The 21,486-nt window shown below is 48.2% G+C and overlaps 2 protein-coding genes across 4 annotated transcripts in view; one reads left to right on the top strand and one right to left on the bottom strand.

Annotated features, from left to right (window-relative positions):
- Positions 1–805: 805 nt before the first annotated feature.
- Positions 806–21,486, bottom strand: part of rab26 (RAB26, member RAS oncogene family) — a 34,848-nt gene continuing 14,167 nt past the window's right edge. For both annotated transcript variants that reach the window (XM_076169627.1, XM_076169628.1), the window contains 7 exons: positions 19,697–19,738; positions 19,014–19,080; positions 11,979–12,031; positions 3,296–3,361; positions 2,958–3,014; positions 2,316–2,392; positions 806–1,897 (listed from right to left, as the gene is read on the bottom strand). In XM_076169627.1, coding sequence (XP_076025742.1) covers positions 1,795–1,897; positions 2,316–2,392; positions 2,958–3,014; positions 3,296–3,361; positions 11,979–12,031; positions 19,014–19,080; positions 19,697–19,738 — 465 coding nt within the window. In that variant the 3' untranslated portion in view covers positions 806–1,794. The remainder of the gene's footprint in view (positions 1,898–2,315; positions 2,393–2,957; positions 3,015–3,295; positions 3,362–11,978; positions 12,032–19,013; positions 19,081–19,696; positions 19,739–21,486) is intronic.
- Positions 5,362–7,727, top strand: LOC143015571 (uncharacterized). 2 transcript variants are annotated; one of them, XM_076169597.1, is made up of 3 exons: positions 5,362–5,492; positions 6,208–7,120; positions 7,271–7,727. In XM_076169597.1, exons 2-3 carry the CDS (start codon positions 6,215–6,217, stop codon positions 7,346–7,348), a joined length of 984 nt encoding a protein of 327 aa, XP_076025712.1. In that variant the 5' UTR covers positions 5,362–5,492; positions 6,208–6,214; the 3' UTR covers positions 7,349–7,727. The 2 variants fall into 2 exon arrangements, with proteins under 2 accessions (XP_076025712.1, XP_076025711.1); XM_076169596.1 differs by having other exon boundaries at positions 6,208–7,166.

The following is a 21,486-nucleotide window of genomic DNA, read 5'->3' as shown; positions in this document are numbered from 1 at the left end:
ATGAAGATGAAGATGAAGATGATGATGATGATGGCTGAGTCATGGGATCAATCTTTTTTTCTCATCAAGGCAACGCGCTTAAGATACAAAGAGAAACACAGTTAAAATCATATATATATATTTATATACATTGGATACATTTCTCTCAGGGACAGTGAAGTACCTGAAGTGAAGTACAGCAAGTGTGAAGTGTTTTACTGTACTACACTAATAAGTCAACTCTGCAGTAACGGGTGCCTGCCACATGATGGCAGTGTGGATGAGCTCCGGCAGAGACGACGACTCTTCTGGGATTTAGTCTTTATTGATGATCACAAATCATTTCAGTTAAGATACAGAGAATAAGTTAACAATAAATTATTTAGAGATACTATTTTCCTGTAAAAGCTGTAGAACAATATTTGCAGGTTTAATCAGTAATTATAACATTTCCAGATACTATTCGTCATATTTCTAAGAAAGGCGTCGTTGTCCATGATGGATGTAACAGATATGCAGGTTGGTGGAAATCATTGAAGTAAATTGTTTGCATTCATTGTGACATTGAATGTAAAACAAACACTGAGCCGCTGCATCGTGGCAGGAGTTACAAAAGTCTGCTCAACGTATTTATTTGCATTTCTTGCCTCTTAGCAGCAAACAATCACAACAAAAACCTTCCAAAAACCTCTAATCAAAGTTCTTATATCTTAAGGGTTTTTTCGGCGAGCGCGGTGCATCTATACATCCTGCCAGGTAAACACACACACACACACACACAACACACAACACTCAACACACGGAAAGTCAAATAAATGAATGTACAAAAAAGTACAAAAGGTTCTGCTTCATCTTGTGTTAAATGAAACTGAGCTCTGTGAGGTGGAGAGGAAGCTGAATGTGTCACATGACGTTCATGTATCATTATAAAATGTTGACTTTGTAGCCTTAAACATCAGCTGTGGAACGTTTCCCATCCATCTCCTCACTTCCTGTCACAAACAGGATGTTGTCATTTTTCCTTTGGCTTAATTAAAGAAAACACATATGCTTTATGTGAGATTACTGTGAGATTACTGAGACGATGAAGTTTAAACTCTGAATAATCGTCAGCAAATCGTGGCCCGTGGGCCAAATCAGGCCTAGGAAAGTATTATTTGGGTCGGTGGCTCTCACGTGTTTCAGTTTCTAATGTTCTCGGGTCATCACCGTGAGAGATGAAGATTAAACTGCAGAGGAGTCAGATTGTGTATCAAAAGTACTTGATCGTCACAAACACAAATACAATCAGTAAAAACCTGTTACCATGGTTTCCTGTACATAAACAGCACACGGTGCCGCAGCCTGTATGTATAAACGTATTTAGCTTCAACTAGATCGATTAATGTAACATCAACTAAGCTTTTTATTTTCTTTTTTCTCTTTGCTTTTGTTTCCACGAGACAAAGCAAAGCGCAAGATTAGAATTTAACACTGCACGTCACACGACTGCACAGAATGACCTGAAGGAGGCGCACACACACCAGGAAACAAGACGCAGGAAGCACAGCTGTGTGTGTGTGTGTGTGTGTGTGTGTGTGTGTGTGTGTGTGTGTGTGTGTGTGCATGCATGCATGTATATAGGAGTTATATTACATTCACAGTTGCAGAAGAAGAAGGTGGGAGAGAATTTACTGGCCATCACCACCAACGAAAAATGAGTGGAAATACGTTAAATATGATTAATTACACCCTCAAATGAAATCAAGACGATCTCTCTTTCAATCTCTCTCTCTCTCACACACACACACACTCCCTCACACACATCACACAGGTCTACGAGTGGCAGCAGCTGACGGTCCTCATTTCTTTGTCGACGTACTCCTGCAGCTGAAACTTGGGCTCCTCTGTCTCCTTCATCGTCCTGTGCTTCAGCTCTCTGAGGGGGGGTGTGGGTAGGAGAGAGAGACAGAGAGAGAGAGAGAGAGAGAGAGAGAGACAGAGAGAGAGACAGAGAGAGAGACAGAGAGAGAGAGACAGAGACAGAGACAGAGAGAGAGAGACAGAGAGACAGAGAGACAGAGGGACATTAGGTTCTGCTGTTCCCAGTATTACCAGCAGGTGGCGACAAATGCTGCAAAATTAACATTCTAGCAGTTTTAGTGACGACCACGTTGGCTGAGCTTTGATTGAATCAGATTGAGAGACTATATTGTTTATGTTATCAATAGATGATGAGACTGTAACTTAAATTTCCCCCCAGTGTGCACAGTGCTGCTGTAGCATTGGGTTCTTGTTTTGTCTAGCTGTTTGCATTTAAAAACTTTGGAGTTTTGTGTTTGGCTGTGGCGACTCACTTGGCGACGGCGGTGAAGGCGAGCTCCACGTTTAGCCCGGACTTGGCGCTGGTCTCCATGTAGGGAACGCCGAACTCCTGCGCACGCACAAGCACACACACACACACATACACAGGCATCAATCATCAGTCACTGCTTCTCTTCTCTACAGAATGTTGTATTTGTCTCAGCCTTGATTTATTATGAAATGTGTAACATTTATTTTGTAGAATCACAAGAATTTGTGGTCCTTTTTTACACAGCAGCTGGCAAATAAAAGCCACATTTGATGAGAAGTAAGAAAAACATCATAAATAATAATGCATAAAAATGAATAAATGCATAAAAACACACATCAACATCGCCCCCCTGTGTGTGTGTGTGTGTGTGTGTGTGTGTGTGTGTGTGTGTGTGTGTGTTTACTCTCTTGGAGCTCATCTGAGTTGAACGGTCTGGAAAATTACGTTTGCTCTCCGCTGTCATTCATCTCAAACAATAACAACATTAGGAGCTGCATGATGCATAATCACACCCACAGCAAACGGACACACGCGTCTGTGTGAGTGTGTGGGCAGATAGATTGTGTGAGTGTGTGTGTGTGTGTGTGTGTGAGAGAGAAAGTGTGCGTGTGTGTATTTACAGGAGATTGTTATGTAAACTCACCTTGGCCAGTCTCTCTCCATCTTCTCGCTTCACCACTCTGTTGTGTGTGGAATCAGTCTGCAAGAAAGTTCACATAGTGTCACACACATGGGCTACTACACCTCCTCTACTACACCTCCTCTACTGCACCTCCTCTACTACACCTCCTCTACTGCACCTCCTCTACTACACCTCTACTGCACCTCCTCTACTACACCTCCTCTACTACACCTCCTCTACTACACCTCCTCTACTGCACCTCCTCTACTGCACCTCCTCTACTGCACCTCCTCTACTGCACCTCCTCTACTACACCTCCTCTACAACAGCTCCCCTCCCCCCTGGCGGCGAGGTCTCACCTTGTTGCCGAGTAGCATGACCACCACGTCCTGCTGGGCGTACTCATGGATCTCTGTCAGCCACGCCTGCAGATGGAGAGATAGAGAGAGAGAGAGAGAGAGAGAGAGAGAGAGAGAGAGAGAGAGAGAGAGAGAGAGAGAGAGAGAGAGAGAGAGAGAGAGAGAGAGAGAGAGAGAGAGAGAGAATGTTTCCATTCATCATCAGAGACGTAAACTTGAAGTGAAAACAGATTTACTGTAAGTTTGGCAGCAACAGGAACAAGATTGTTTATAAATTGTAGAAACAGCGTAAAATGACTGTGTCGGCATGGTAACAAGCATCAGATGAAGCTGAACATGTCACAGTGATTTACATCCCAACTGAGTGGCACGCCACACACACACACACACACACACACACACACACACACACACACACACACACACACACACACACACACACACAGTTTCTAATTAGCTCCACTGATTAGCCACATTAACCCAGCTATGCTAATTACTCTGCACACACACATTTAAGGAGGAGATACCTTCAATTAAAATTACATCCAATCTTACTTTCTCTCATTAAAGTACCAAAAAAAATCATTAAAACTTTTTGGCACTTCAGCAATCAAAATTAACGACAGGGAAGAAATGAACGGACCTGCAGAGGATTTAGATCCAAACATTCTCTACTGTTTACCTGCTAGCCAATGAGACGCAGGTTCATCTTAAGTGTGTGTGTATGTGTGTGTGTGTGAAGATGAAGTTGAAACAGGCTGGCGGAGGTGAAGGAGGAGGTGATGCTGATGAAACATATCTGATGTTGTACTGCAGTCTGAAGGATCTTGCGTAGTTGAGTCCATTTCCCCGTGGCTTTGCACCTTCGTCTCCCTTTGCATTTTCCAATTCACAAAGTCAAAACTTGCAAAAAAATTGTCTAAAACTCTCTCTCCCTCATCAGATCAGAGATCAATCCCACCCCCACCCGCAGGTTTACAGTTTCCTGTGACGTCTCTTTCTTTCTTTCTTTCTTTCTCTTTCTCTTTCTCTCTCTCTCTCTCTCTCTCTCTCTCTCTCATCAAATCAGAGGTTAATCCCACCCCCACCCGCAGGTTTACAGTTTCTTGTGGTGTCTCTCTCTTTCTTTCTTTCTTTCTTTCTCTTTCTCTCTCTCTCTCTCTCATCAGATCAGAGGTAATCACGCCCCCACCCGCAGGTTTACAGTTTCCTGTGGTTTCTCTGTCTGTCTGTCTGTCTGTCTCTGTCTCTGTCTCTGTCTCTCTCTCTCCCTGGAGCTTCAAAGCCCTCAGCCTGCTGACATACAGGATGGCGTGCAGCGTGTGGGCGGGCGAGGGAAAAGTACACGTGTGTGCTGGTGTACACGTGATGCTGCCACATTAATGTAAAGACTGGCAGGGTGGAGCGGCTGCTGCCAGGGGCAAAGGTCATTTCTCTCAATATGCTTACATTTTGAGATGATTTCATGTGAAACAACATTCAGGTCCCAAACAATGTGTTTCCATTAACAACGACTGAAGAGCTTTAATGTAAAACCTTAATGTAAATGTTAATCTTACTGGGGAACATAATGTGGCAATTAAATGGAAATGTGCGATAATGTTTATAGAATGTATATATAATGAAGAGAGAGAGAGACGTAGAGAGGGAGAGAGAGAGACCATTATGCTCATCATAGCTCTGCATTAAAAGGGGGAGGAGTCAGTTCATATAGATTCAGACTTTGTTGTTTATCCTTCATGGTTTCATTAGAAACTTTTACGATGTTCTATTGATTAAGAGGCATTGATCAATATCTCCCCTCCTGTGCTGCAGCCCTGCCCTGCACACCAAGTGAAAACACCCCCGCCCCCCTCACTAAAAGTGTGCAGTAGAAACACACGGCTGTGATTGGTGGAGTGGTTTGGCTCCAATAATATATCATATTACATATCACACACACACACACACACACACACACACACACACACACACACACACACACACTTACAGTGTGGTGTGGTCAGATAAGCTCAGTAAGATGCAGATGCAGCCCCTGGTGTGTGACGTTGTGTGTGTATGTGTGGGTGTGATGGTTTGAGGAAGCTGTGGTTTGGGGTGTGTGTGTGTGTGTGTGTTACTGAGTGGGGACAGACCTGTGGGGACATAAAGACAGACAGTTTGGTCCAGAGTGGAGCAGCTCAGCTCAGCTCAGCAGGTGAGACGCTTTTATTCTTTATACTCAACAGAAACGTTTTCCCTCAGAATGATTGACAGTGGCTGTAGATTCTGTCCGTTCAAACTCATTTCTGCATTCACACATTCAGTGTTTTGATGAGCCGGTGCCATGTTTGATCTGTTGAAGCACATTTATCTTTAGTTACATTACATTACGATCATTTTGGCAGACGCTTTTTATCCAAAGCGACTTACATTACATTACCGCCCTTCGCAGAGGGGGGAGCAATTGAGGGTTCGTGCCTTGCTCAGGGGCACCTCGGCAGGGGCTATCCACTGAGCCACTGCCTCCCTAGTTGTTTAGGTTCAGCTGCTGCTTACCCTCATGTTTGTTATTTTCTTTCATTATTAACTGTGGTTCATGTTTACGTCTGATGGACGCCTTGGTTGAGTCGTGTTGGTATCAAATCTATACGTTTATCATCACACACAGATCCTAGAATTATATCATGTTTATGAACGTTTATGTTATTTGGGGTGGATCAGCGTGTTTGCATCACTTCAGAGGGTGTTGTCATAGTGACATATGTACAGGCTGTTGTGAAACTGAACTCACAGCGGGCAGCGCCTCTTCCTGTTTTCACAAACTCAGGTTTACAGTTTCCTGTGGCATCTCTCTCTCTCTCTCTCTCTCTCCCTCTCCCTCTCTTTCTCTCTATCTCTCTCTCTCTCTCTCTCTCTCTCTCTCTACACAGACCTGAGATGAACAAAGCTCCCACTTCTGCTGCTGGAGTTCAGCGGAGAGAAAGGCTGGGAAGCGAAACTGCACGGTGCCCCTCCTCGGCCTCCAACATGACCCCGCCCTCCCATCTGCGGCGGTGGTCAGCTGATTTTTGCAAATTCAGAGCTTCTCCCATTGCTGTGAAGAAGGAGAAGACGGGGCCACAGCCTCCTCAACGTGAAGCCTCATCCAAACGCCACTCCTGCCCCCCCAACGAGCTCTTAGGCTCCCGGATTCACCCCTCTCACTCGTCATCCTCCTCTTCCTCCTCCTCCTGTTCATCCCCCTCCTCTCCCTCTCCTGTCCCCACCTCTGTCATAACTGGCCCAGACCCTCTTGGATGGAGGATGCGACCCAGGTCCCCCTCCTACATTCCCCGGGCTAGCGCTGCCAGGTTGTCTCTCCCTGTCGCCTTTCCTGAACTTAACTCAAGTGCATTCCCCGCCAGTCCCTCAGGCCCCACCCCTAAACTAGTTCCAGGTCCAGCCCCAAAACTAGCTCCAGGTTCCGCCCCTAAGCTAGCTCCAGGTCCCGCCCCTAAACTAGCTCCAGGTCCCGCCCCTAAGCTAGCTCCACGCCCCGCCCCTAAACCCCCATTCCGTCGCCACCATTCAGAGTCGTCTGCCTTCCTCAGATCTTTGGCAACGCCCCAGCTGGTGATATCGCTGGTGGAGCTCCAGACGGTCCAGCTCCGCTCGCCCAACCGTTTGGATGAGCTAGACGACGTCTTCGGCAAAGAGGAGAGCCGGGTCGTGGAGAAGGCGGTCAGTAAAGTCCCACCGCCTGTTGCAAAGAAGCCGCCTATGTCCGAATGGCCGGCACATGTCCGCGCATCATTCCAACACCTGAGCAACATCGGTGCCAAGGAGGAAGTCATCTACAGCAGGGTGAGGAAACCCAAGCGCAACAGCAGCCAAGACGCCGCAAAGACCGGTGAGCGCCGGACGGCCGCCTGTTAGAGACGACGCAGATGTGTCACCTCTTGCTTATGATGGTTTCCTTTGTCACTACTTACGGCTTTGACCGTCTCTCTGCAGGTCTCCATGTGGATGTCGGCGCTGACATGGAGGGGTCCACCTCTGGATGAGGACATGGAGGGGTCCACCTCTGGATGAGGAGACCCACTCCTGCATACAGCTGTGTAGCTGTGTACAGAAGGGTTCTTCGCTTTCATGTCAATTTGGGTATAAATACTTTCCTCATAAAGAGGCCAAACAACTAACATGACAGATATGACATCATTACATCCTGTGCACATGCTGCCCCCTTGTGGCCGTGCGTTTTCCCTACACTGCGTTCTTAAGGACGTATCTATCTGTGGTGGAATCTCATGAAATGCTCTCATTTTTCTTCTCTGCTGTGAAAATGTGAATTTGTGGTTTGATTGGATATGAAGCGAGAGGAAACGTTGGTGGGGGAGGAAACAAACCCTGCAGATGTTGCAATTTCCACTGCTTGTGACAGAACATAAATCAATAAACGTCCCAGTCAGTTTGCCTGCGTGTGAATCAGCGCACTCACACACACACACACACACACACACACACAGTAATTTTGATGACTATTTTGGACAATTAAGTTGAACTCAACATCTTTTCTCTTCTGTAATCAGTCACTGGTTAATATAAGTGTAATAAGAGTTTGGAGTTGTAAGGTAAATTATTGCTGTGCTTTAATTCAGTCTCAGTATGGGAATTTGATTTATTTTGTTGTTGGAGAATTCATGTGTTCTGTTTATTTTTATCTGCAACTCACATGGATTTAAGACGTCGAGCTGCGATTTGGCTGCATCATGCTCGGGTAAACACACACACACACACACGCAGACGCACACGCGCACACACACGTACGCACACCGACAAAGAGCTACAGCTGAGGTCTGGACCGTTGGAGAGACTGAATAGTTTATGGAGCTCACGTCGGTGCAAAGCCGCCGAGCGTCCCGCCGCTTATCTCGGCTTAAATGACGAGGAAGTCAGGACGGAGCGTAAAAGCGTCAGGATCACAAAGGAACAGATGCCTGCTGGGAAAATACGGAAAACAAAACTGCGTGTTTTATCACTGGACAGTCATCTCAGTCACACCAGCTGCTGTTTGTCATGCACATAACTCACATCTCTCACACACACACACACACACACACACACACACACACACACACACACTCCCTGCTTGTGTCAGAGTGCCATCAAAAACTTTTTTTATACACAACTTCTCTCTGACCGATTGACAAAATTTTAATTCAGACTTTCTGCTATATTTCTGCTATAAACATCGTAGATCATCGTTTCACACATGGTGCCTCCAGGGCAGCGGCACTGACATGTTGGAAACACATTCTTTCCACATATAAATCTGTTTTTCAGAGAGAACAACATCAGCAAAGTTTGTGGAGTTTGTTGAGTTCAGTTTGTATTTACTGAAAACTTTTGGGAATCTTGTGCTGCCATGTGTTATGAGTTCCACTGCTTTAGTTCACATCCAACACCACTGCTGCTCTCAGTGTGAGGGGAAGAAGAGCAACGCCTCGCGCCCTACATAGTCGCTAACACACACACACACACACACACGCAGACGCAGACATTCACACACACACACACACTCATATACAATGTATTGTGTCTCATGGTGGAGTAAATATTCAGTCTGTTATGATTTCATCCAAAGGCTGGATTTCCCCAAACACAGCCAGTGTGTGAAGTTACGTCAGTTAGAATTGAAAATATGTGTAAGTGGAAACGCGGCTGTTGTTCCGGGGAAGCGGAGGAACATTTCTTTGGATTGACAGACGAGAGAAATGAGCAAATACAGAGAGGAAGAGCAGCAGTGAGGGAAGTTAGACGACGGACAAACAGGATTTGATTCAGAGCTTCACGCAGGCAGGGAGGTGGAGTGGGAGTGTGTGTGTGTGTGAGTGTGTGTTTGGATCATTAATTTTGCATGGTGCAATAGAAAGGAGGTGAAAGGAGGAACGCGGCGTCACCCCCACCTGCCACTCACAGCGGCGAGGAGCCTGCTGGCGTCTCTGCAGCTCAATTAAGCCCAAGCAGCAAAGCGGCGGCACAGATTCATCACACGCAGAGTTCAAAGCTCCACAAAGAGTCGGTACAAATCAGAGCTCCGGCTCGTAGAGTCTGTCAATACGTCATGTTGCCTGTAGCTCACGCTCGTAATAACACCGCCGGGCTCTGACAAACACACACACACACACCCAACGCACGACAACAGAAACACACACACACACACACCAACACAACAACAAAGCAATTAAGAGTCCCTTCATGGTCGTCCCCAATAAAACCCCACAGAGACGCAGAGATTATTATTGATTATAATGATGCTGCTGCCCCCCCCCACACACACACACACACACACACACACACACACACACACACTCATCAGCATTACTGCAGACGTACCCGTACATGCAAACTGCTCGGTCAAGAGGAAAAACACAACCAGGAATACACTACACAGTTAGAAACAGAGAGAGAGAGAGAGAGACAGAGAGAGAGAGAGAGAGAGAGAGACAGAGAGAGAGAGAGAGAGAGAGAGAGAGAGAGAGAGAGAGACAGAGAGAGAGAGAGAGCAGTATCTCTGCTCTCTCTCTCTCTCTCTCTGTCTCTCTATCGGTCCAGATCTTGGTGGCCTTCACCCTGAAGCTTCCCTGCTAATGGATTGAGCACAATGGGAGACATCTGTGTGTGCTGATAACACACACACACACACACCCGCACTGCAGTGACACGCGTGTGCACATATTCTTGTTCAAGTAAGAATTGATCACGTTAGAGATAAAAGCTTGGAACGCTCTGGGAGGCCTCAGCCTGTAAACACATGGAGACTTCATCACGTCTGTTCTAATCTCACTCATCACTCACATGAGCCTTTACATGTTTTAAATAAAGGAACACGGAATCTGGTTTTAAATCTCTTTTGAATGCCAGAGAGAGAGAGAGAGAGAGAGAGAGAGAGAGCTTCCAAGCTGTGTTTGCTGCAGTTAAAGTTTCAGTCTGCAGCATTTTGAACTTCTGAAGCTGAAATCAAAGCGTGTGTATGGTGTGTGTGTGTGGTTTCATCTTCAGAGCAGATTGAATCAGAGTAACAGCAGTGGAGCTGCTGTGGGAACTCACACTTTGTGAACTTGCCGCACTCAGTTGAGACTGTGGGAGGACGGCAAACCTGTCGCCTTCAGACGGAGCTCAGGGAGTCAATTAACCCAAAGCAGAAGCCTTCATGCATCATTCACCTCTAATGTTCATCTACGACGGACTGCACACACACACCTGCGCACACACACACAGACTGCATACACATGGACTGCATACACATGCATACACACACCTGCGCACACACACACAGACTGCATACACATGGATGTGTGTTTGCATATAAATGAATCAGCTCCATCTCAGCCATGCATAGTGTGTGTGTGTGTGTGTGTGTGTGTGTGTGTGTGTGTGTGTCTCATAGGTTGAAGTACAGCCCTGTACTGAACAGGTGCGCCATCTCACCCCTCCACAGGTATTACAGCCCCCCGACACACACACACACACACACACACACACACTGGACTGAGTCTGCACATGCTGCAGAGACTCAGAAGCCATAAGTGTGAATTGCAGACGTTCAGGCTCAATATTCATTCATATTCTGTCATTAACCATCAAAGCCCATCAACGTTTACATTCTCAGCTTATTTCTTCTTCATCTTAATACAGATTTAGCTCCTTAAGTTCCTTTTCCAGAGAAGAACCTTAACACATTCTGTATGAGTCCACCTCCCCTGACCTCAGACAGTGTGTGTGTAGCTCAGCTGGTGTCATGTTTGCTTCACATCACCTTCAGTAATCAGACAGCAGACCAGACAAAGGGACCAGAATGCAACACTGCACCTGATGCAAACCAGTAAAGGCGTAATGATGACAGCCAGCTGTTTGGAGAGCCACTAAGCTGTGTGTGTGTGTGTGTGTGTGTGTGTGTCTGCAGGGAGCCCTCTTCATCCTCTCCTAATGAAGATGCTCCTGCAACAACAGTACACACACATATACACACACATACACACACACACACCAGCTCAGTATAAACACACACTTGCAGACAAACAAAGAAAAACTCCAGATTGAAGCGCAGCAGGTTGGCCCGATCGCACTGCAACACACACACACACACACACACACACACACACGGTCCAAAACGTCTATAATAGACATGCTCTGGTCTTCAATCAAATGAGAGGCCGCCTAAAATGGAGGAAAGGAGAGCCACCGATCGGGTCTGGAGACGGCACACACACAAACACACACACACACACACACACACACACACACACACACACACACAGAGGAGCTCTCCTCTGCAGCTTTAATCCACTCTGCTGGTCGTTAGGTCCGACCTCTGCCCCCGACTGGAGCCGGCACACAGCACCGACAAGAACCTGATGCTTCCTCTGGACAAGAGGCGTTCCATGAATACTAACGGGCGAGTAAAGCTACAGCACCTTCAGACCGGCCACATGATGAGGCTGCAGTTAAGTACAAATCAAGCTGAACTAGTGAGCGGTTCTCAAAAGGAGCTTCACTCAGCTACCTGGACCTGTTCTGCTCCCTGAAGTGTTCTGAGCCGGTGTAAAGCTCCAACTCCATGTTAGGTAGGGACAGCGGTGGCCCACGGTGCTGCAGCTTAGTTCATGATTGGGTGCAGCTGTGTCTAAGTGCTGGGTGGAGCTGGGGAGACTGGACTTACCCTGATGTTGTCAAAGGAGGACTTGTTGGTGGCATCGTAGAGGAGGAGAAGAGCTGAGGAGAGAAAGAGAGCAAAGGCATGATGGAGGTTCAGTACACACACACACACACACACACACACACACACACACACACACACACACCAGGTGGCTTCTTCTTCTGCAGTCTTGAATAATTGATTCATTAATCGTCTCCTAATGAAGTCAAAGAGCCTGTAAAGTGAAGATTAATGGCAGTGATTTGGAGCTAAAGGAGGTTGAGAGACTCCGGCTCCCGTCTCTCCTGCTCCTCTGGGGATGCTCAGCAAAAAGAACACAAACTCACACTGCAACCAGCCCTGAATGATGTCAGCCAGTGTGTGTGAGAGGTTGGTGAGCCACAGAGCAGGAGACATTTCTCTTTCATCAACATCAACAAAGTCTTTCATGGGGACATTGGATGGACAGTGACTGTAGGAGACACGTCCAGGTCAAAGAGCCGTCTGTGTGAAACGCTGTGACTCTCTTCTTCTGTTGGTGGTTTAATGAAAAGGACAAACTGCAGAGCCTCTGATCCCATCAGCTGAGAAGCATCCAAGCCTCGTCTGATCGCTCAATCACGCCGTTTGTGCAATCAGGCGCTCGCTGAGTTTGTGGGCACCTGCCAGATCAGGTTCAGACCCTCACGGCGCCGCCTGCCAGAGGAGGAGGCCGACCCAATAAAAAGGAAACAGTCAGTCTGCAGTCTATTTCTCATTTTTATCCTCACATCCTCACGTCTGGAACGCAGCAGTCTGCTCCTCATATTAAATGAAACATCATGACAGTTTACTTCCTCAGCAGCTACCGGCCCAGAGAGTTCACTGTGAGGTCAAGTCCCGTCTCTGCTCCGCTCTGCGTTTGTGTTCCGGTCCAGCTCCGACTGAGGAAGAGGAGGAAACCAAGAGGAGGAACTTCTAAAAGTCTTACTCGGTGATTCTGTAAACTGCTGAGCTCCACCACTTAGGGTCGCCTCAGCATCACACCTGACGACGCAGCCACAGGTGTGTGTGTGTGTGGGTGTGTGTGTGTGTGTGTGTGTGTGTGTGTGTGTGTGTGTGTGTGTGTGTTTCAATTAGCTCCAGCAGCAGCAGGAAGGTCTCAGACGTACATTAGTCAAACCCTGTCAGGCTGCTAAACTAATTACAGGTACCAGTGCAGTTTGACCTCATTTTCTCAGCTGGATGGGCGTCGCTTGGAAGCATTAGCCCGAGCTAATTAGCCACACGGCGCCGCCTCTGCCACGGCTTCATCTGATCCCTCAACATGCTTCAGCTTCACACAGAGAACAAGCACCGCAGGCAATAGGAAGCTTTAAAGGCAGAAGAGAAACAAAGTTAAAGGTAAGCAAGTTTGTGCCTTTGTCACCGTCTTGCGCCCCCAAACCTCCGTTTCTCCTTCCACTCCTCCTCCTCCGCCCAAACAAGTGTGGCCGACGTTTCCCCCAATCTTCTCTGGATTAAGTTTGATATTTGTTTATCCAGCCAGACGAGTCAGTGAAGGGTGTTTTTAATGAGCTGTAATCAGTGTGTGTGTGTGTGTGTGTGTGTGGTGAGAGGGAGAGACAGAGAGAGGAGAGGAGAGAGAGAGAGAGAGAATCATCTCCTCCTGGTTTATCAGTGAGTGAAGGGGCCCCAGTGTTCCCTCAGCGTTCCCTCTCTGTCCTTTAATCCAATTACATCCTGCCAAGAGCGCCGTGGAGACAAACGCCGGGGAGGTTTCCTGCTGTGGAACGCCCAGAGAGAGTTTGTTACCGCAGGCAATTAGGCAGCTGCTGCAAAAATAATAGCAAGCAATAAAGAAAAAATGTCAGCGATGGAGGGAGTGGGACGAGCAGGCAGAGGGATGAAGACGCAGACAGGAAGTGAGTCTTCATCTGTGTCCTGTGACTCCAGAGTTTGAGCTCAGAGATGAAGATAAGCCCAAACATAAACCACGTTCAGCTCGTCTCTCATGGTTACAAACGTTTGACTCTGAGCGTCTCTTGACTGGCAAAGTTCCACCCAAACAAAGGGACGGAGTGTGAAGAGTGTGACAAGCAAGATGATCCGTGAAGATCGGCGCCGTTCTCCATCTCAGCTGATCATCATCGTCAGTAACCACCGGCTGACCTACACTGCTCTCATCCGGTTACACTCACGGGTCAAACACACACATCACTGTGCTTTAAAAATAAATGAACCCAGTGTGAGTGTGTGTGTGTGTGTGAGATGACTGATGAGGTCCACTTGTTGCCTTCAGGCGTTGACGTTATCGCGCTGCAAATTGAGAGCGAGCATCTGAGGCTGCGGCCCGTTTCCCCCTCAGTCCATCACCTCCGCTATTGCCGTGACAACTCTGTCATTCCTGCCTCCTCTCTGTTGCTAAGATCATCGCCGCGGCAACCAATCACGAAATCCCTCAGACGAGGCGACGGCTGCACTGAGAGAAAGGAGGTGAAGTGGGAATGATGTGAAGAATCTGTAGATGTTTGTGTTTCTCTTCAGGTCTGCAGGTCTTTGACCCTGATGGAGCCATGAACACGTGACTCAACTACGCCTTCTTAATATGCAGGAAGATAAGGTGTGTGTGAGTGAGTGAGTGAGTGAGTGAGTGAGTAAGTAAGAGAGAAAGGTTAAAGGCAGTGCGAGGAGGATGATGGATTGCACAGCTCGAGGCTCTCCTGATTCTCCTGAGTCTGTTTCTCTCTCCCTCTCTCCCTCCCTCTCTCTCTCCCTCTCCTTCTCCCTCTGTTCACCCCTGCTGTCTTTCACAGGACGTTTCGTCCCCACTAGAGTCCATTGTTAGCAATGAAAGCTGAGGGGCAGGAAGCTGAGGAGCGATAGAGGGAATCAAAGATGACGCTGGGCGAAGTAAACGAGGCAGAGAAGAGCAGAGGACAGAATGAAAGACCGACACATGCTGTCTCCAACAAACTGTCTCATCTCCCTCCGCCTTTCATCTCTCCTGTCATGTGGTCTGATGGAGTCGAGATGGAGCAGCACCAGAAGAAGAGAAAGTTAGTTGATTATGTCTTCCTCATATCCAGAGGGTTCTGGGCTCCAGAGCAGCTAAGCAGAGGCTCCAGTCCTGCTCCGGGGGTCCCGGGTCATGAGCTACATGAGCCCTGTTGATTAATTCAAGAATGAGGAGATCTAAGGCGTCTGAGTCTAAGTCTTAGAGGTTTGCCTCCAGCTGCATCTCTCACGTCTCCTCCTCATCCTCTTCATCCTCTCCACACACATTGATCCTCCTGACAGATGTGAGAGGATTCAAACTTCTTTAAAAGAGGGTGAACCAGATTGATTTCCACATCACGCAACCAGTGAGGAACGATCAAAGAGAAGCTTCAGAATGCAGGAGCACGAGGCCTCGCTGGGGGAGGAGCTTCCTGGGTCTCTGAGGTGTGAGCTCATCTGCTCTGCATGAGGACTGAAGCTGCTGAAGATCCACTCAAACTGTTTGTCCTGAATGAATCTAGATGCTACATGACGCTGCTAGTTGCATGTTTGTAGCTCTGCTAGACACTCGGCTCTGCCTGGAGACATAGAGCTCCTATCTGAAGTGGAGAGGACTGAGGGACCACCAGATCCTGATCCTGCTGATCCAGATCCCACCGATCCAGATCCCACTCAAAATCGATTACAATGTCCTCTTGTCCTTCACCCAAATTCCACACACACACACACACACACACACACACACACACACACTGTAAATCCTCTGGAGGCAGTAAACAGCAGAACCATTATGACAGAAAATTAAATATTAAACAGCAAAGTGTCTCAAACTCACAGTTTAAGATTTTGACAGTCATTCATATTTAAAGACTTAACGGCTTAAGTGTGTCTCACTCACACCTTTAACTTTGCAGTGGTTTGTGTGTGTGTGTGTGTGTGTGTGTGTGTGTGTGTGCGTGCGGTCACTGCCTCACTGTGTTTAGACTCGACGGCTGCAGAGACACAAAGTCCCCTCAGGTAACGAGGAGGAGGAGGAGTGATGAAGGCCATTAAAGGGAGCAGAGCTTCCCTCTACACAATACAGAGCTGTCAATCACAGGCAGCAGCAGCCATTACCTGCTCGCTGCGTCTAATACCTCTGTCACTCTGCGCCCTGTCATCTGTCACGTCAGAAAGTGAGGAGGAAGAGGGCGGAGCCTAAACTGAGAGGTCCCTCACTCATAATGTGACAGAGACGCTCACTGAACGGAGAAACAAACCACTCCTGCACTGAGACGGAGGGAAGAACGACACCTTCAGCAGGGAGACAGGCCACATCACCGTCTGCGTTAGTCGCAAGAGCGCCACCTGTCTTATCCTGCGATCTGTGACGGAGGAGACACAGGCAGTGATGGAGCTCACACACTCACACTCACACACTCTGACTGAATGTTTCAGACGGATCTTTAACCGTTTTCTATCCCATTCGTCTTTGTGCCATTAGAACAATTTATTTTCCAGTATTTGCGTGCAGGGCATGAATATGAAGGATGAGGCAGCAGGAAGTGACTTGGAGTCGTCTCTCTCTCTCTCCCCCCCCCCGTCTCTCTCCCTCTCCCTCTCTTCCATTATCTCAGTGTACGTAGGAACCTTGAGCTCCATTCTTCTTCTCGTCCTCTGCCTTCATTCTCTCTCTTCCACTGCAGCCTCCCAGAGCATCATTACAGAGCCGCACTCTTATTGAGCTCTATTATCATTTTTCTCTCCCTCCTATTTTCTCCTCCCCTTCCTTAGTTGATTCATGACAATTGCCTCTTCGGTCCCTGCAGTGATTCCTCCCTGGGCCTGCTGAGGGGTCGCTGACAGATGCAGGAATCCGCCCTCGTGTTTGTGCTCGAGGAGGACGACTCCCCCTAACAGCTCGTCCTACGTTTCACGGACATGAGAGTTGGATCTCTGTTACATTGGCATCCAGGTGTAAAATGGATCCACACTGTGACGGGCAGTGATTGAGGCTGATGTTGATCAAGCTCTAGCGCTGTACGTTTCCACAGGATTGTCCTCATCACCATAATGACATCATTTGGAGCCGGCCACCTTGTTATATATTATTCAAATAAATCGCAGCGTCTTCTGTTTTGACGATGATTCACTTTTGAATTCCATAATTCAATTGAATAAAGAGGTTGTGTTTTAGGACACGAGGTGATTCATCTATTATACAAAGCTGACGATGTCGCAGCAGCAGCAGCAGCAGCAGCTCAGTTTGCTCCCCACATGTATTATTCTGTCTGTGCAGCCGTCTAACCTGCGTCTGTGGGTGGACGAGTCGTCCTGACAGTCGCATCTTCACTCCTGCTTCAGCACATCCTGTACTGCCACACACTTTCCCCCCTCGTCAGGTGGTAACTCGTCTTCCTCTGAGCTCTTTGTGGTGGTCACAGCTGCCAGGAGAAAGTCATTGTGGAGGTAGAAAAGCCCCGGAGCCTCGCCAGGTGCAATCCTGGCATCAGAGAGATAATAGACCAGGAAACAACGCACAGTAGACCTGGGAATGCCAGGATGAGACTCCTGGATGAGACTCCTGGATGAGACTCCTGGTTTAACTCTGCACGTTTCTCCTTCTGTGCTGCTGCGGTCAAGCGTGATCTGCTGCTGTCAGAAGTTTGAATCATACACCAAACCGTTGCTGTGTTTTGGTCTTAAAGGAGCTATTTTCTGCTTTTTGTTATTGTCCCTCCCTCTCATTTTTGTGGTGCAACATTGCAGTGTGTGTGTGCGTGTGTGTGTGTGTTTAGCACTGTCTAAAGCTTCAGGAGTCGATGCGAGGAACAAATTGGCGAGGAGTGACCACCTCTGCCTCCTCTGCTCCCTCCTCCCCCCTCTCGTTACTCGTCTCTCCCTCTGCTCGTCTCTTCAGCGCTCTGTTGTTTCGCTCCACGCTGCAGAAATAACAAACTGTCAGCTCTACCGGGGGGAAGGAAGTCTCTGAACCAGAGCCCGGCCCTCCTCACTGCTCTCTGGCGCCTCCTCTGGTGAGGCTGGGGCGACGCCACAGGCCTGCACTTTTCACACACCGTTAACTTCCTCTCTTCCTCTTCATTCCTCTGCGTGAGGGTTTAAAGCAGGAGTCCTGGTTGCGATCGCTGTCTCTCGCCGCTGCTATCATTACGGTTGAAGGGCCGAGGCAGGAAGCTGCGCATCAGTTCGCCGCTTCTTCTCCTTCGCTCCCGCCTGTCAGGCTGGATGAGCTTTGTTTTACTCTCCGATGTCCGAGCCTCCCAGGGAGCCTCGTTAAAGGTCAGAGAGGATAAACGAGAGCGCAGACAGATCAGGGTAACACTGGGCACCGCTGCAGCCACACACACACACACACACACCCAGTAACTCGTAGTTGCAGGGAGAGTTGATGCACAGGTCCACTGAACACATGAAGTTTGTTTGAAGCTTCAATCCCACTTATAGAAAAACACACACATTCATAAAGGTGAGCGCGCACACACACACACACACACACACACACACACTCATCCACATGCTCATGTATTCACATTCACAACCGCCACCCATTAAGTTGGCATTTGTATGCTGTCGAGCAGATTGTGTCTGGAAAAGTGCCCGTAAGGCTATTTGTGTGCACGTGTGTGTCTGTGTGTGTGTGTGTGTGTGTGTGTGTGTGATCGACAACACCTGCTCTGTCTGGTTGTCCTGAGGCACTCTGCTATCTGTACTCAGTGGCTCAGTGGGACTGCTCCAGATATATCTGACACACACTCACACAGACAGACACACACACACACACACACACACACACACACACACACACACTGGAATACCTAACTGTCCCACCCCCCACTGTCAGTGCGGCGGGCTCATTTTCCCACCCAGCAGTGAGTCTCCCACTGGAGTGAACCTTCACATCACAGAGCCACTGGCGATTACACACCCACACACACACACACACACACATCTGTCAAATGAGCTACAAAAAGCTGTTTCTATGATAACAGGAATGAGCACATCAGGGGGATGGACATCTGTCACACACACATACACTCTCTCACACACACAAACACACACACACACACTCTGGGATCTTACCATGTGCGTCGCGGTAGTAGGCGTGTGTGACGCTCCGGAAACGTTCCTGCCCAGCAGTGTCCCAAATCTGTGGAGGAAGATCAAGGGGACGACGTCATCATCACCATCATCATCATCATCATCATCATCAGGCTGCAGCTCAGACTCACACACTTAAACGTGGGCTGGTGAATACACAGACGGCAGACACACCACATTCCACCATACGGCGACCTCCTGACCTCTGCTTACGTCTTTACACAAGACATGGAGGTCACTCTGATGCTTCTGTGTGTGTGTGTGTGTGTGTGTGTGTATGTCTGGGTGGAATAATGAATAACAATCCTCCAAGAGAGACAAATATGAGGAAATGTAGAACACTTGAGCTGTGTGATTGAGGGGGCGGGGCTCCTCAGAAGCCATCCAAAGCCGTTTAGACACAGATCCCGATGAGTTCTTGTTGCCTCCAGCGTCTTCACTCAGGCAGCACGGCAGCTAATTGACTGATGGAGATTAACTGAGGCCTCATTAAGTCGTCACCCGGGCTGCTCCGCCCTCCCTCAGCTCGCAATGAAGATGTATGGGAAGCAAACGAGCCACGGGAAAGAGCAGCGCGCGCACACACACACACACACACACACACACACACACACACACACACACACACACACCAAAGTATAAATATAAATCATGGTTCTCCTTACCTGCAGTTTGACCTTCACGTCGTCGATGTCCATTACTTTGTTCTGAAAAACAGAAAGGGAAAACCACTTTAGTCTGATAACAAATCGGCCTTTTTAAGTCATAAATAGAGACGCTGAGGCTCGAGTGTTAACTAAAGTAAGTAACAATTTCAGAGTCCAAAAGCTGATGCATCATGGGAAGGCGTGATAAGGGTGCACGTCCTCTGCCACCAGGCGCCCTTTCATCATCGTAATGTTGTCACCCTGTCTGCGACTACGATCTACGGCTCTGTGACAAATAAATGCCGCCGCACGCACGCACACACACACACACACACACATCTTCTTCTGTGGTGCAGGTGTTTGTTTCAGGCAGTTGCATCATTAACCGACACGGCAGCTGCAAACCACTTTAACGTACTGCAGCTGGTATTTATGTGCTGGTATAGCGCGCACACACACACACACACACACACACAGGGGTGTAGTTAGTGATCTGGGGGCCCGGCTCAGTCTCAGATATGATATTGTATTTGCACATATTGGTGTGGAGTTTATGTAAAGCAGGCTGAGCAGAGCTGAGGTCCATCACGTTCCTGTGTGGTTCCCCAGAGAGGAGATCTGAACTCTCTCGTCTCATTACGGGGAACGTGAGATTACTGGCAAACAAGGATGGATGAGCGCTCTGCCGGCCGGCGGGAATATCGGCGCTCCTGTCTCGTGGGTACGCAGGATACAGCTGCAAGCTTGTGGGGCTTTCTCAACGTTTTCATCCATCTGTGACGGTCACAGCAACGGACTTTACTTTCTCCTCAGCCTCAGCCAATATCAGCTTAACCTGAACTGTTGTCTGGCTTAAGGCATCAAAGCTTGATTGATTGATTAGATCCCCGTCCCCTTTGAGCTCACATACAGCAGCTTTGCCCACTTTTTCTGCAGATCTTGTGTTTAAGCCGCACTTTCCACAAACTTCTCCCGGCCGTGTCCAGGGGACGTGTGCAGCCCGGGGCAGCAGGTTCTGTTGAATGATAAGGTCATTTCCTCCTGGGGTTCTTTAGAATCTGCTGCAGGCGAGAGGGTAAATGTGCTGACAAACATCCTTGTTAGTGTCCTTTTGCTTTCTGTGCACATTTGGGTAAAATAAGACGATCTGCTTCTTTCAGTTTGACTTTAAACATGAAGGAAAGCTTTGGAAGAAATCAGAAGAGACAACAACAACAACAACAACAACAACAACAGGTTTGATTGGAAGGAAGCAGCGAGCCAGCGAGCGGCGAACAGCTGGAAAACTGCAGCCGAGCCGCGAAGCGCTAAAGGTCGTTTGGGTCTCACGGGAAACCTGACAGCAGGAAAGTCCCGACTCGTTGCCCCGGAGATGATTACTTCTCGACAGGGACACAAAAATAAACCTTATTCTTTGTGCCAGACTCCCAAACACAACAAAGCCCCGGCGTGAAGGTTGTACGGTCGAGTGGAGGAGTCGAGAATCAAACCCCAACATGAAGGACTGAGACCAAAGACAGTTATTAAAATTCATGTGGGGTTTCCCATCATTCTTCATGCATATTCATCCATTTGCACGCTAGTTGCAGCTGGTTCACCAAGTTGAGACCCAGACCGGCTCGTCTTCTCCTCCTCGTTCCCTCCACCTCTTCTCATTGTCCCTCAGGTGTCCACGCCGTCCTTCCTCTGACCCTCCGTCAGCGTCCCTCTGTAACCGAAGCGAAGGGATGCGGCTCTGTCAGTGGATCCCAGAGGGAGAGGTAGGCGACTTTGATGAACTCTGAAGGTGAAGAGGAATTTAATGCTTG

The sequence above is a fragment of the Genypterus blacodes genome, unplaced genomic scaffold (genome assembly GCF_046128005.1).
Source record: "Genypterus blacodes isolate CSIRO-AG114 ecotype Tasmania unplaced genomic scaffold, CSIRO-AGI_Gbla_v1 ptg000209l_1, whole genome shotgun sequence".
Lineage (NCBI taxonomy): Eukaryota > Metazoa > Chordata > Actinopteri > Ophidiiformes > Ophidiidae > Genypterus > Genypterus blacodes.
Note: the sequence above shows the minus strand (reverse complement) of the source record. Positions and strands in the feature narration are given on the sequence as shown.